Raw genomic sequence first — 13,242 nt, 5'->3', positions numbered from 1 at the left:
AGAATATAAAAATAGTGATATTTTTATATATCCAAAAATATACACCACATATAATACTTGTTGCTAAGGGAAATTCAGTCATTCAACATTACTTCTGGGTGGATGTACCTAAATGTTGAAGATGAATGACAGAAGAACAGGAAAAGAGCAACAAACACGAACATTTAAAGAAAAAAAAAGGAAGAGGGAAAAATGATAAATGTTTATGTCATTATATAGTTAAAGAGACTATGGATGCTTTAACAAAATGCTATAGACTAGATGGCTTATAAACTAAAGACAATGATTTTTCTGTTTTAGGGGCTAGGCAGTTTCCAAGATCAAATTGCTGGATGATTCAATGACCGGGGAGCCTGCTTCATGATTCTTAGGCCATGCCTTCTGCCTGTGCCCTAGAATAGTGGAGAGAGATTGCCAGCTCTCTGGGGACTCTTTTATGAGACCATTAATTCCATTCCTGAGAGATCTACTCTCTTTACCTAACCACCTCCCGCAAACACAACTGGTTAATAGTATCATATTGGTGATTATGTTTTACCATATGAATTTTAGAGGAATGCAAATATTTCAGATCATAGCAGCAATTATTCCTTGCATAAAAGCAGCTTATTGAGTTTGTCCATTTCTGTGCTGAAAATTATGAAAGAAATAATGTTGTCAATATCAATAAGCACTAACATTTATAAATGACTTGCTCTGTGCAGGAAATATTTGATATAAAGATCAAGAATCTGAAGCTTATATAAATTCAAAAAATCCATTCCTTCTGACAGCCTAAGTGATTGCTTTCCAGTGTCAGAACATTCATTTCACATTTTTTAAGCACAGGGATTGCTTAGAACCTGATTGGTAGTCAGTAAAACTATTGATGGAGTCTACTGTTAAAATTGTACTATGTACACATATACATCTGTATACTAACATACATATTAAATATTCATTCATTTTATACTTAATATTTTTAATAATTACCTTGTTGACATTTGCAAATGTATCCATTGATAAGATCTTCACAGATTGCCTCATGTAGACATGGTGATGAAGTACATTCATTTATATTATCTTCACAAAATTGACCAGAAAATCCAGGAAGGCATCTAAGGAAGAACAGTGAAAAGAAGAAAAATTTATATATTTATATATAGTATATGAGCAATATCTCCTGCAATTCTGTCATTCAAATATGTAAATAGTGATCTGTGTCACCATAGTATGATGCATAGAATTTTGAACCCCCCAAAACAGGTCCAAGTACTATGACCCTAGTAACTCTGAACATGATGTTATTTGGAAGAAGGATCTTTGCAGAGGTAATTAAGCATCTTGAGATGAGATCATCCTGTATTAATTCAGTGGGCTTTAAATCCAATGGTGAGTCCTTAGAAGAAGAGATACAGAGAAACACAAGGGAGGAGGCCATGTACAGATGGAGGCAGAGTAGAGGTATGTAGCCCCAAGTCAAGGAACACATAGACTGTCTAGGTGATAGAAGAATTTCTCCTAGAAACTTCAGAGGAAGTATAGCCTTTCCTACACTTTGAATCTGTATTTCAATTTTCACAATGGTGAGTAACCCAGTTTGATTTCTTTCTACCAAGCTTTCAGTAATATGACATTTTAATAATAATAATTCTGTTAATCAATGAATCTGGGAGGTTTTTCCATCTTCCAGTATCTTCTTCATTTCTCTCGTCATTGTTCTGAATTTTTTACAATGAATGGTGGCTAAGATGCGGGTGAAGAGGAAACCTTACACATTATTGGTGGTAATATAAATTATACTATGGAAGTCAGGATGGAGATTCCTCAAAAGACTCAAAATAGTATACCACATATGATCTACCTATATCATAACTGGTGTATATCCAAAGGAATTAAAGTTATTGTAGTATAGAGATACCTGAATACCTATGTTTATTATGGCATAATTCACAATAACCAAGTTATGGAATTAGTCTAGGTACCTATCAACAGATGGACGGATAGAAAAAGTGTGGTAATACATACAATGAAGTATTATTCAGTCATAAAGAAAAATAAAATCATGCCATTTGCAGGAAAATGGGTGGAACTGGATATCCATATGTTAAGCAAAATAAGCCAGGCACACAGAAAGACAAATATAACATGTTTTCCCTCATTATGCCTAAATGTCAGACCCAAAACTTTGAAAATATAAGATGAAAAAAACACAATGAAAACAAGTCAAGACACAGGCATAGGCAACACCTTCCTGAATGGGACTCCAAAAGATCAGGAAATAATAGCAAAAACCAACAAATGGGGCTGCATCAAACTGAGAAGATTCTGCCAAACAAAGGAACCAACCGAGTAAGGAGAAAGCTCAAAGAACTGAGATCTTTTCCAGCTACTCTTCTGAAAGACCATTAATATCCAGAATATGTATTAAAAAAATAAAACAATTAACAAGACAAAAACATAAAAGAAAAAAATCAATAGGCAAAAGATTCGAGCAGACATTTTTCTAAAGAAGTACAGCCTGGCAAGGTGGTAAAGCCCTGGGATCCCAACTACTTAGGAAGCTGAGGGAAGAGGGTATAAGTTCAAGGTCAGCCTCAGCAACTTAACAAGATCCTGTCTCCAAAGTAAAATAAAAATAAACGGGCTGGAGTTGTGACTCAGTGGTAAAACAATTGCCTAGCATGTGTGAGGCACTGGGTTTGATTCTCAGCACCACATATAAATATATGGCTAAAATAAAGAGATCCATCAACATCTAAAAAAATTTAAAACAATAAAAATAAAATAATAAAGTTAGGGATGCAGTTCAATGGTAGAGCAATCCTAGGTTGAATCCCCAGTAACAGAAACAAACTAATAACCAAACAAAGTACAAGTGTTCAACATCTTCATCCATCAGGAAAATGCAAATCAAAACTGCATTGAGATGCTATCTCTCCCCAGTCAGAATATCATTCATAGAGCATATATGTTTCTACTGCTTTAAGGTATCAAGTTTGTGGTAATTACCTATGTCATCCCTAGGAAATCAATATATGAAATGACATTAATGCTATCATATTGCTGTCTTTAAAGAATAATTTATATAAATCACAAAAATGCCAGTTGTCAAATCACAGTCCTAGACCTGTTAGAGGATCCAGAAACACTGACTAAAATACAGTGTTAATAAGCAATATTCACACATTTACATAGTACCTATGCCATGACAGATCTGTTATGAATGCTTGGGATACACAGAAAAGTAAAGCTGAGTGTCTGTTTTCAAGAAACACATCCAGCCTAGTTAGAAAAATGGACAAATAGCAATTGTATTGATATGATGTATACTATAATCTGAATTTAGAGAGATGCATTCCAGGATGGCTAAGAGAATATGAAAAAGTGAGATTAAGAATAGTGTGAATCAACCCAGAAACTGCAAATAAAACTGAATAAATGAAAAATAGTGCAAGACCGGTCTTAATGGTGCTTGTGGTGCTTATTATATAAATTAATAAATAGGGGTTTGATTATTATATATTATTGGATCATAGTTTTTAGTGTAGATAATATTTACTGAAAATTTATTTACAATAAATAACTTTACAAAGTTTACAAGACTACCAAATTACAAATGCAAACTTTAAAACCAGGAAGTATAAGTTTTTTCCACATACTGTAGTCATCATGTGTGAAATCAAGGAATTCTTCGATTTTGATGGATACTCACAGAATACTTGCTTGGGTGATGTAAAAATTCAGTACTATGTTCCAATGCAACTGGTCCTACCCCGTCAAATCTAGGTAATTATTAAAGAATCAATTAGTGACCCTACTCTCCTAGACCCATTCTGAATGTGACTCTTTCCTGAGAATAAATCATAAGACTAATTTTAACTCTGTATGAATTTATGAGCTTATTGTGCAAAAAAGAGATGAAATCTTAAACACTGAATTGCCACTGTAATGGTGAACCTCCTTCTCTTTATAGTAAAATTGAATTAATGAGATTTGCCTTTCTGAGGCAAATTCATGACTCATTTTTTTTAAATAATTTGTGTGTGTGTGTGTGTGTGTGCTGTACCTTTAATATCATAAAGTGTTCTAAATACATTTTCAATTTAGATACTTGCCAGCATTATATTAAATACCCGTTGGTTCACATTCTTAATCTATCATCAATGTTATTATCACTTTTAATTTCCACTGCTAAGGGAAAGACTACATACTTTATAGTGATTTTTAAGGAAGTCGTGTTAAAAATTATTGAATACACTTTTTTATTTTGGAATAATTCTAGATTTACCGAAAATTTTCAATGGAAATATGAAAGTCCCATGTATTGCATACTCAATTTCTCTTATCACTATCATCTTACATTAATATTGTATACTTGCCACAAATAATTAAATGGTATTTGTTACATGTGATATAATAAAATATTAATATTATATAATAATCTAATAATGTTGTTATGTTATTATTAACTAAGTTCAATATATGACTGTGATTTTGCTTAGTTTTTTTTTTTTTTAATCTAATATCCTTTTCTTTTGTACTGAGGATTGAACCCAGGGGTGCTTAACCATTGACTTCCATCACTGTATCCCCAGCTTTTTTTTTTTTTTTTTTTTTTTGAGGAAAGAATTCTAAGTTTCTGAAGCTTACCTCCAACTTGAGGTCCTGCTGCCACAGCAACCCAAATGGTTGGGATTATAGTCATACATCATCATAACTGGTTCTAATGATCTTTTGTTTAGTTTTTCCATTCCAGTATCCTATTAGAATACAGTGCAATCCGTTGCCATGTCTCCTTTGACTTCTCTAAACTCTAAGCTTCTCATAATTCCTTGACTTTCATTCCTCTACACTGCTCTACATTTTAGGCTTATTTGATATTCTCATGGTTATAATGGTGTTATGTGTTTGCTATACATTTTTAGAATGGAAAGTAAATAATTTTAATGTGTGTATGTAGTGAATATCTATAGAACTTTGAGTGGGATTGCATTGAACCTATAAATCAAGTTGGGAAGAAATGACATCTTAACATTATTGAGTCTTCCATATCATAAACAAGGAATATGTCTCTACTGACTAAGATCTTAGATTTTTCTCATCAGTATTTTGTAATTTTCCAAGAGCAGTTATTATACATATTTTATAATATTTATATCTAAGTGTTTAACTTTTGGAAGACTGCTATTTTAAATGGAATTTTTTCTTTGCTTTTTTTCATATCAGTATTCCAATGTTCTTTGTTGGAAAGCTATTCACTTATATATTGATTTCATATCCTGAAAGCTTGCTACACAAGCTTTGTAGTTTGTTAAACCAAATAGTAGATTTATCAAATAATAGATTTCCTGAGGTATTCTACCAAAACAAGTATTACATGTGTGAATAAAGATAACTCAATCTCTGTACCTTTTATTTCTTTTTCTTGTCTTATTAAGTGGGGCTTCTAGTAACATGTTTAATAGCATTAGGGAAAGAGAAGATCCTTGTCTTGTTCCTAATCTTATGGAGAAAGAGTTTAGTTTTTAATAATTAAGCATTATCAGTTGTATTTTTATATGTAGCTTTAATGGATTATGGTGGCTCCTTTTTTTCGAGGTTTTTGACAGTTTTTATCATGAGTGGGCATTGAATTAATCAAATGTTTTTTTGCATCAATTAATATAATCATGTTTTTTATTCATCTGTTGATCTGATGATATAGTCATATTGACCAAATAATATATGGTATGCTAATGATTGATTTAATCATAGTTTTATCTCAATCAACAGCTAGTCTAATGTATTGCACTGAATAATTTGTGAGTATTAGATCAATCCTGATTTCCTGGCCTAGACTCCCCTTACTCAATCTAGGCATAAACACAGTCAATCTTATTATTTGCAAAGATCTTAAGATTTACTTTTTAATATTTTAGTGTTAAATTTTACTTTGTCATGTAAGTTGATATGATGTTTACATTCTTAGCTTGAATGGAGAAAACATTTTGAAAATCCTTATACAAACAGAAGTGCATACAAGTTTATAATCTTACATTCCACAAAAATATTTATAGCATGACATAACATATGGAAAAATTTAGCTATATATATTAATATCATATGCAGTTTAATCCCATGCATATTTGTTAACTTTTAATAGAATTTTAATAGAACATTTGACATATAAAAATAATATCCCCAGTCTGAACACTATTCTACTTTCAGCTTTTGTGGGATCAATGTTTTTAGATTCCATATATGAGTGAGGTCATTGTTGGTTTATTTCCTTTAGAATCATCCATGTTGCCACAAATAAGTTTCATTTTTTATATTTCATTGTGTATGTACGTATGTATTTATTTTCTTTATTCATTCATCTGTCAGTTGACACTTAAGTTTGTTATATAACTTGGCTGTTGTACATAGTGCTGAAAGAAATGTGGGAGGACAGATATATCCTTGACATACCAATTTCATGGGTTACTGGACTACATGGTAGTTTTATTTTTAGTGTTCTAGGAAGACTTTGTATTGTTCACACTGTGTTCTTAATACAAGACTCACTCTGCAATACTGGAAAGAAGGACATAAAACTCCAATTTATTCTGAAGCATAGCAATTTAAACAATGAAACATTGAAAACTTATTTTATAAAAACTATTTAATAAGTTTCTGAGAGACCCAATATCACACTTGCATTAGGTTATTGATACCAATAAATTAGTTTAAAGTGTTACTATAGGAGGCAGCACCGACTGTAGAATGATTCTTCAAATGAGAAAATACTACTTTGCCACCTGTTCTGAATACTTGCAAAAATACGTAGTTATTTTCATTACCCACTGTCTTGGATTCTTTCTTATAAGACTCTGTCAGTCACCACCTCTTCCCTGTATTCTTCCCGGATATTCAATATTATTGTTATTTACACTGTTGCTTTGGTATTCTCTTTAATTTCACATTTATTTAAACCAACATTGTGGTATTTCTTTTCCTTTACCTTCTTAATGTGTCCCTCTTTCTTAAAGGTAAATCACAATTCATAACTCCTACTCATCTTGCTCTCCATGGACAGCTCCGTGGATTCCACCACACCAAAATTCCCACTTGGCTCATTTATCAAGTTAAATTATGAGACTTATAATGAAGAAAATTTCAGACAATATACTAAACGAAAAATAGTGTCTGGCATTATATGATTGGATGAGAAAGAATAATAAGACTTTAGAAATTGAAATTCTATTCCACATAAGCAATTCTATTCAGAAATTCTTTTTTGTTTACTTTAGTTGAGTAACATCTTAACTTAAATAGTACTTATCTAAACTTCCATACAATCACTAATTCTTCTTTGCCTTTGAAATATTTACCTTAGATTAACATGTACAGTTGCAATATCTAATGTCATTTACTTGGCTTTGGTAATATAATGGAATAGGATACAGTTAAATATTTTCAAGGAAGAAACCGCATGACAAGCTTCAACTTTAAAAACATGAACTCTAAATGCTCAGAAGCTAAGTGTTTGTTCATTATTAGGAATTTTACTGAAGCCAATAATTCTAAAATTAGAATGATTAACAAATGTTACACACATATACACACATACAACACACCTCACTTCATACAGTATTTAAATCATCAGAGATATTCTGTGCAACTTCTCTTCAAGATAATTAGTTAATATCTATAATGTGCATTTGATTAGAATATAACTAAATATGAAACATACCTGTCTGAATATTAGATGGTTCCGTTATAGGTAACTAAGAATAATTAATCATTAATGAGGAGCTTCCTATTATGAATTCACATACACTAGATATAACTTGTGTTTCAATTTATTTATCTGTGTCTGAGAAAAAAATGTGCAATTTTTGGTTGTTTTCATGTAAATAGCTACAATTCCAGGGAATATCCACAGGCAAAACAAAACAATATGTAACCATTTTGCAGACCTCTTATCACCATTCCCTGATCTCTTCTTGGTTGATAGATGATACACTGAAGAATCAAACTGAAACTAAAATGATGAACTTATTGAGGTCAAGGTATTCCATAGGTTTTTACTTATATTTATCCTTCATGTGACCAGTCATGGATTTATTACATTCACTTTAAACTTTTCTTATTGTTTCTATAAATATTTCAATATTATAAACTGCCAGATCTCTGGAGAAAACAACACACAAACACCAGGTTGATAAGTTACAGACACAGCAACAAATACTCAGTCATTGACCTGACTAGGATGCCTTGGTTGTTGTTCAATATAGTGCTGAACAAACAATCAAGGTGATTATTACTCCTCTCAATATTTTATGCACTATTCACTAGAGCTTATTATATCCTCCAAATTTTAATAAACATAGATATTTTGAAAGCAAATTGATTTGAAGGCATTTGTTGCAGAAATTATGATAGAATGGAATCCAAATATTACACATCTTTTCAAATGTATAATTCAATTTTTATAACCTGCAATAAATTGCATACAGTGTAATTCTAATTGATATGTAAAACAGGTACTTTTATCAGTATTGCCTCAATTATATTTCTTAAAGACTACTATTTCTAATTTAACATTTTAACTTTAATCCTGAATAATTCTACTGTCATTACTATTAATCATGCATTCAGATTAGGAGAAGAATATTCTTATAAGGCAATTATTATAATATAAATCTAAGTTTCTTAAGACTACAAATCAGAGTATTGTTTAATACACTTTTAATACACACCTATTAAAACTATATATGAACAAATAAAATAATTTAGATAAAAAAGAAATGACATCATGACTTTCTCAGTGGCTCGAAATGAATAAAACTCAAAATTCTTATTACAGATGCTATTTCATACTAGTTTCCAAAAAAAATGTTGCTTTAACTTTTGATCCTAAAACAATTTAAATTTTATAGTGGTATATTGTTTTGGTTTGGAATGCTCCCTGTGCAGAAACTGAGACAGAGTCTTCATGCAGTTTTTTTAAAATTTAATTTTAGTTTTTAATTTTTTTAGGAGGTAATCCAAATAAGCAGAAGTGAGGGAGTAGAAAGAATGAAATAGAAAAGAATGGAAAATGAATTAAGTGTGCATTATTTAGCAGTGTGCCACTGTGGGAACTAGGACTCAGGACAACTGTGTAATTTTTGCATCTATTGTATTTTTTAAAAATGTGAAGACTACTTCCTGTGTCATTTAGTGTAGGATTCACTTGGCTTTTTTTTTTTTTTTTTTTTTTGTCCTTTTTTTACGTACCAGGCACTTAACCACTGAACTACATCCCCATCTTTTTCTTTTTTAAAATCCCTTAGGGCCTTGCTAAGTTGCTAAGAATGACTTTGAAATTTTGATCCTCTTGCCTCAGCCTCCTGAGCTTCTGGAATTACAGGCATGTACCACTGCACTGATCTTGGTAACTCATTTCTAATAAATAATATGAGGGACATCAGGCTTCCTCTTTCTTTGATCTCTTAGGCAAGTTCACTGCCATGTTATGAAGACACTCAAGTAACACCACAGGAAGACCCTTCTGAAAAAGAATCACAACCTCTGGTTAACAGCCGCATGAGCTAGTTATGAAAAGGATCTTTCAGGCCCTTTATAAGGCTCCATATGACTGTCACTCAATTGGCATCATAATTTCAAACTCATAAAAAGCCTGGAGCTGGAATCACCCAGAAAAGCCAACCAACAGAAACAGTAAGAATAAATGCTTCTTGTATTAAGCCACTGAATTTGGGGGGACTAATTGTTACTAGCAGTAGATAACTTATGCAAATTGAGGGCCTACTGAAGACCTGTGGAGAACTCTTGTTCCCTATTATTTAAGGGGTGCCCCTAGGCCATTAACATACCCAGATTCTGGGTTAATCTGTAAGTGGCTATTCTGTGAGTGTACCTTGGAAGACTCCTGAGTTTCCAAAAAACTCTGAGACATAAAAATAGAGGCTGCTGAGGTAGGGCAGTGTCGGTATGTTTGAGAACTGTATAACACAGCTGAGATGGGAAGAAACATATCAGAAGTGCATGTTCCCCGGGCCACACATGGAGCCCCACTGTACTTTCTGTGTTGAGTAACATCTGAAAAATTGAAGGACTGAATTTAATCCAAACTATATTGAGTTTTTTTTTTCTAAAGGGATTTATTTCTTTAAATTCCACTTTTAAGACTAAAACATTTGGTATATAAGAAAATTGACTGCTATTCTAGGGGTTATTTTTATGAGATCAGATACCAATACTCAGGACCAAACTGAACAATGAAATTTATCTTAATCTATTATAACTTGTGTTACATTTTGTATATTACTCTTCTGTCATCACAACGATCTTCTCAAGGAAAAAAATCTCAATTACTAAGAAAGTTTATAAATTTACATTATATTACTCTATTCTAGTCAGCACACAAATATTGTGAAGTTAATGGTAGCTCAATTTTTCTAGCTATGCACTATGTACTCTTCAGGGTAATTTATGCAGTTTTGAAAACCATCAAAATACAATGCGAGATCAATAACATTCTAGTTATCTAGTAATTGGAGCTTTTTATCTGACCTGAGTCTAAATTAAAAAATATATATATATATGGTAGGCACAATTTTACAAAATTTTGTTGAAAACAATGGTGTTCCTCATGGAAAGAGCCAGTTCAAATCCTTACCTTCTATATCTTTGATATAGAAGATGTTTCTGATGAAAGCTTTTAAGAGTTTTGTTTACTTACAATGTCCACATTTTCTAGTCCTTGAATTGTTTAGAAGATACCCACCAAAGAGTTATTTGCATTTTTTATATATGTCAAAGAATACATAAAGAAACTTATTGAGATTTTCAACAGTTTTACTATCAGACGTGAACTAAATCGAACCAAAAACATTTTTTAACATTTACAAAGTGTGAAGCATATGTCACCTACAGTATCTTTTGCTAATCCTTTCATTCATCTGATGGCAATCTGAAAAACAGAAATGAACCATAAGTATTCTAATCCAATTTATGAGCACTTGAAAGCATCTTTTATTTTACTCTTACCTTTATTTCCTCTGAATTTACATTGCATTTTTCTGTCAGTTAGGACTTATTCCCAGTTCCTCAACAGGTATGTAATATTTGATTACAAGTCTTATTTACATTGAGATTAATATTAAAAGCAATAATTTTTAATTTTTACCCAATAATAACAGCAGAATTTTAAAAATTGTCATGAAATAGTGGTTAGTTAGGGGAATAAAGATCTCTCATACATGATAATATAATAGGTATTTTGAAAATTATTACACTTCTTTATTTTCTATTTTTAGATATATAGAACTCTGTATCATTACATTGCATTTTTATTTCATCTTATTAGAAAACATAGCAGAGAAATAAGATGCATATTTCTAGATACTTCTTTATAATTACTATTTTTTGGAGTTTAGTTTTAAGCTAAATTTCAAATAGTATATACATATTTAATATCTAACTCATCATATATATGTATATATTAGTTCAACATAGAATAAAATAAATCAGAAATTCTTTTAGTTTTTATTAAACGAACATGCCTCTAATATACCCAACATGGTGAGGAACACTCCAATATAAAAGAAGTCTGACTTCTATAATTCTTCATGAAAGAATGGAAGTGACTGGCCCCTCATATCTTACTCAGATCATAATTAATGAATTAGACCATAAAATGGACTCAAAGATATCCCTTTGGGATTATTTATATACAGATGATTTGGATCTCTCAAAAGATTATCCATAACTTCAATTATAGTATTCAAATACTGATTTACTTACTCTGATAGCCACTTTTTCTTACAAAACTGAACATTTCCTGATTACAATTTTTCTTATCAAATATATTTGTTATTATGAGATAATTTGCAAAGGAAAAACCATTCACGCTCCAATTATAAAAGCTGATTCATATAGTAGAGTCATATTTAACTTATAGAGGTTACTGAGAAATAGGTTATGAACTCTGTAATTATAGCTATGCAATAACTATGCCATAAAATATTTTCTTTTTTTACTGAATAACTTCTAATAGAATACATGCAATATTACAAACATAAGTGATTAAGAAAATATTTGCTTACATATTAAAATAATTTTAGGAGAAATTTCCTATAAAACAGTTTTATCTACTCAATTTTAATTATTTGATTTCAAGTTTCTAAGAATATGATTTTGGAGGAGTACCTTCAGTACTGAATTCATAAACATCTACAAAACATTTAAGAATAGGCCCAGTTGAATTTAGATGAAAGAATTTGAGTTTGACATATGTAGAGAAAATAAGAGAGAGTTCCTGCCATGTGTGGGGTGGTCACTTTATACTAAGCATCTCATGTACACACTGATTGATTGCTCAAGCTCACTGTTTAGTGTGGGGCCTGAGCTCTGGCCAGAACTAGCAAAGACATACTGTAACAAATTAGTGGTCGCTGGGCCTTAGCAAGAAGGTGGACCACATCAGAGTAAAATGTGTAGCAGGCTGAGGAGGGCCAAGAGGGGGATGGGATATGCTGTTTAGAGTCCATGCAGGGCCAGGTATCCTGAGAAGCCAATATTACAGTCCTCAAGGTAGTGATGTGTTGGGTGCCATCTGGGAAGCTGAACTGGGGTGGAAGTGATACCACAGAGGGATAGAATCCCCTTCCTTTGGGTTCCCTAAAAGAACACACCCCACAGGCAGGAAGAAATATGCAGGGGAAACTGAAGTGTGATTTTTAGCAGAAACAAGTAAAAGTCATGCACATCTCTCTTCAACATGGAATCATGGAGGTCAAGATGGCCTCTGAGAGCCACTGGGCCCTGTGAAACATGGTGGTCCACATTGTTTTAAGATGAAAGGCCACAGCCCACACCAAATAGTCTGGAATTTCAGAATACATTGGTTACTCAAAAAGCACACTAATGGTTCCATATAGACTGATCTCCCAGGGGTCCAAGAACTGAAAATAAATTCCAACTACTTCAGACAAGCTATCAGGCTAACCCAACACAGTGCTCATTCTCAGATCTTCAGGACATATTTAATGTCTTAGACAAATCTGCTCATGTAAATTCAGAATTTTTAAATGTGTAAAAGTGCATTCTGAAAAAAAGTTCTTCATATTTAATTTTTTGTAATGATTCATTGAAATTACACATATTTACAAGACACCTTGTGCTATTTCCATTCACGTATACATTGTTTAGTGTTTGAATTATGGTAAATATATCTCCTCAAACACCAATAATTCCTTTGTGGTTAAAAAACATTTCTTCTTTTTTTGA

The 13,242-nt window shown here is 31.8% G+C and overlaps 1 protein-coding gene across 1 annotated transcript in view; it reads right to left on the bottom strand.

Moving 5' to 3' along the window:
- Window positions 1–13,242, bottom strand: part of Eys (eyes shut homolog) — a 1,581,889-nt gene that overhangs the window by 816,890 nt on the left and 751,757 nt on the right. The window contains 1 exon segment of the mRNA XM_071613805.1: window positions 973–1,097. Coding sequence (XP_071469906.1) covers window positions 973–1,097 — 125 coding nt within the window.

This window comes from Marmota flaviventris, chromosome 6, assembly GCF_047511675.1.
Source record: "Marmota flaviventris isolate mMarFla1 chromosome 6, mMarFla1.hap1, whole genome shotgun sequence".
Taxonomy (NCBI): domain Eukaryota; kingdom Metazoa; phylum Chordata; class Mammalia; order Rodentia; family Sciuridae; genus Marmota; species Marmota flaviventris.
This window is presented reverse-complemented; position numbering and strand designations above follow the sequence as displayed.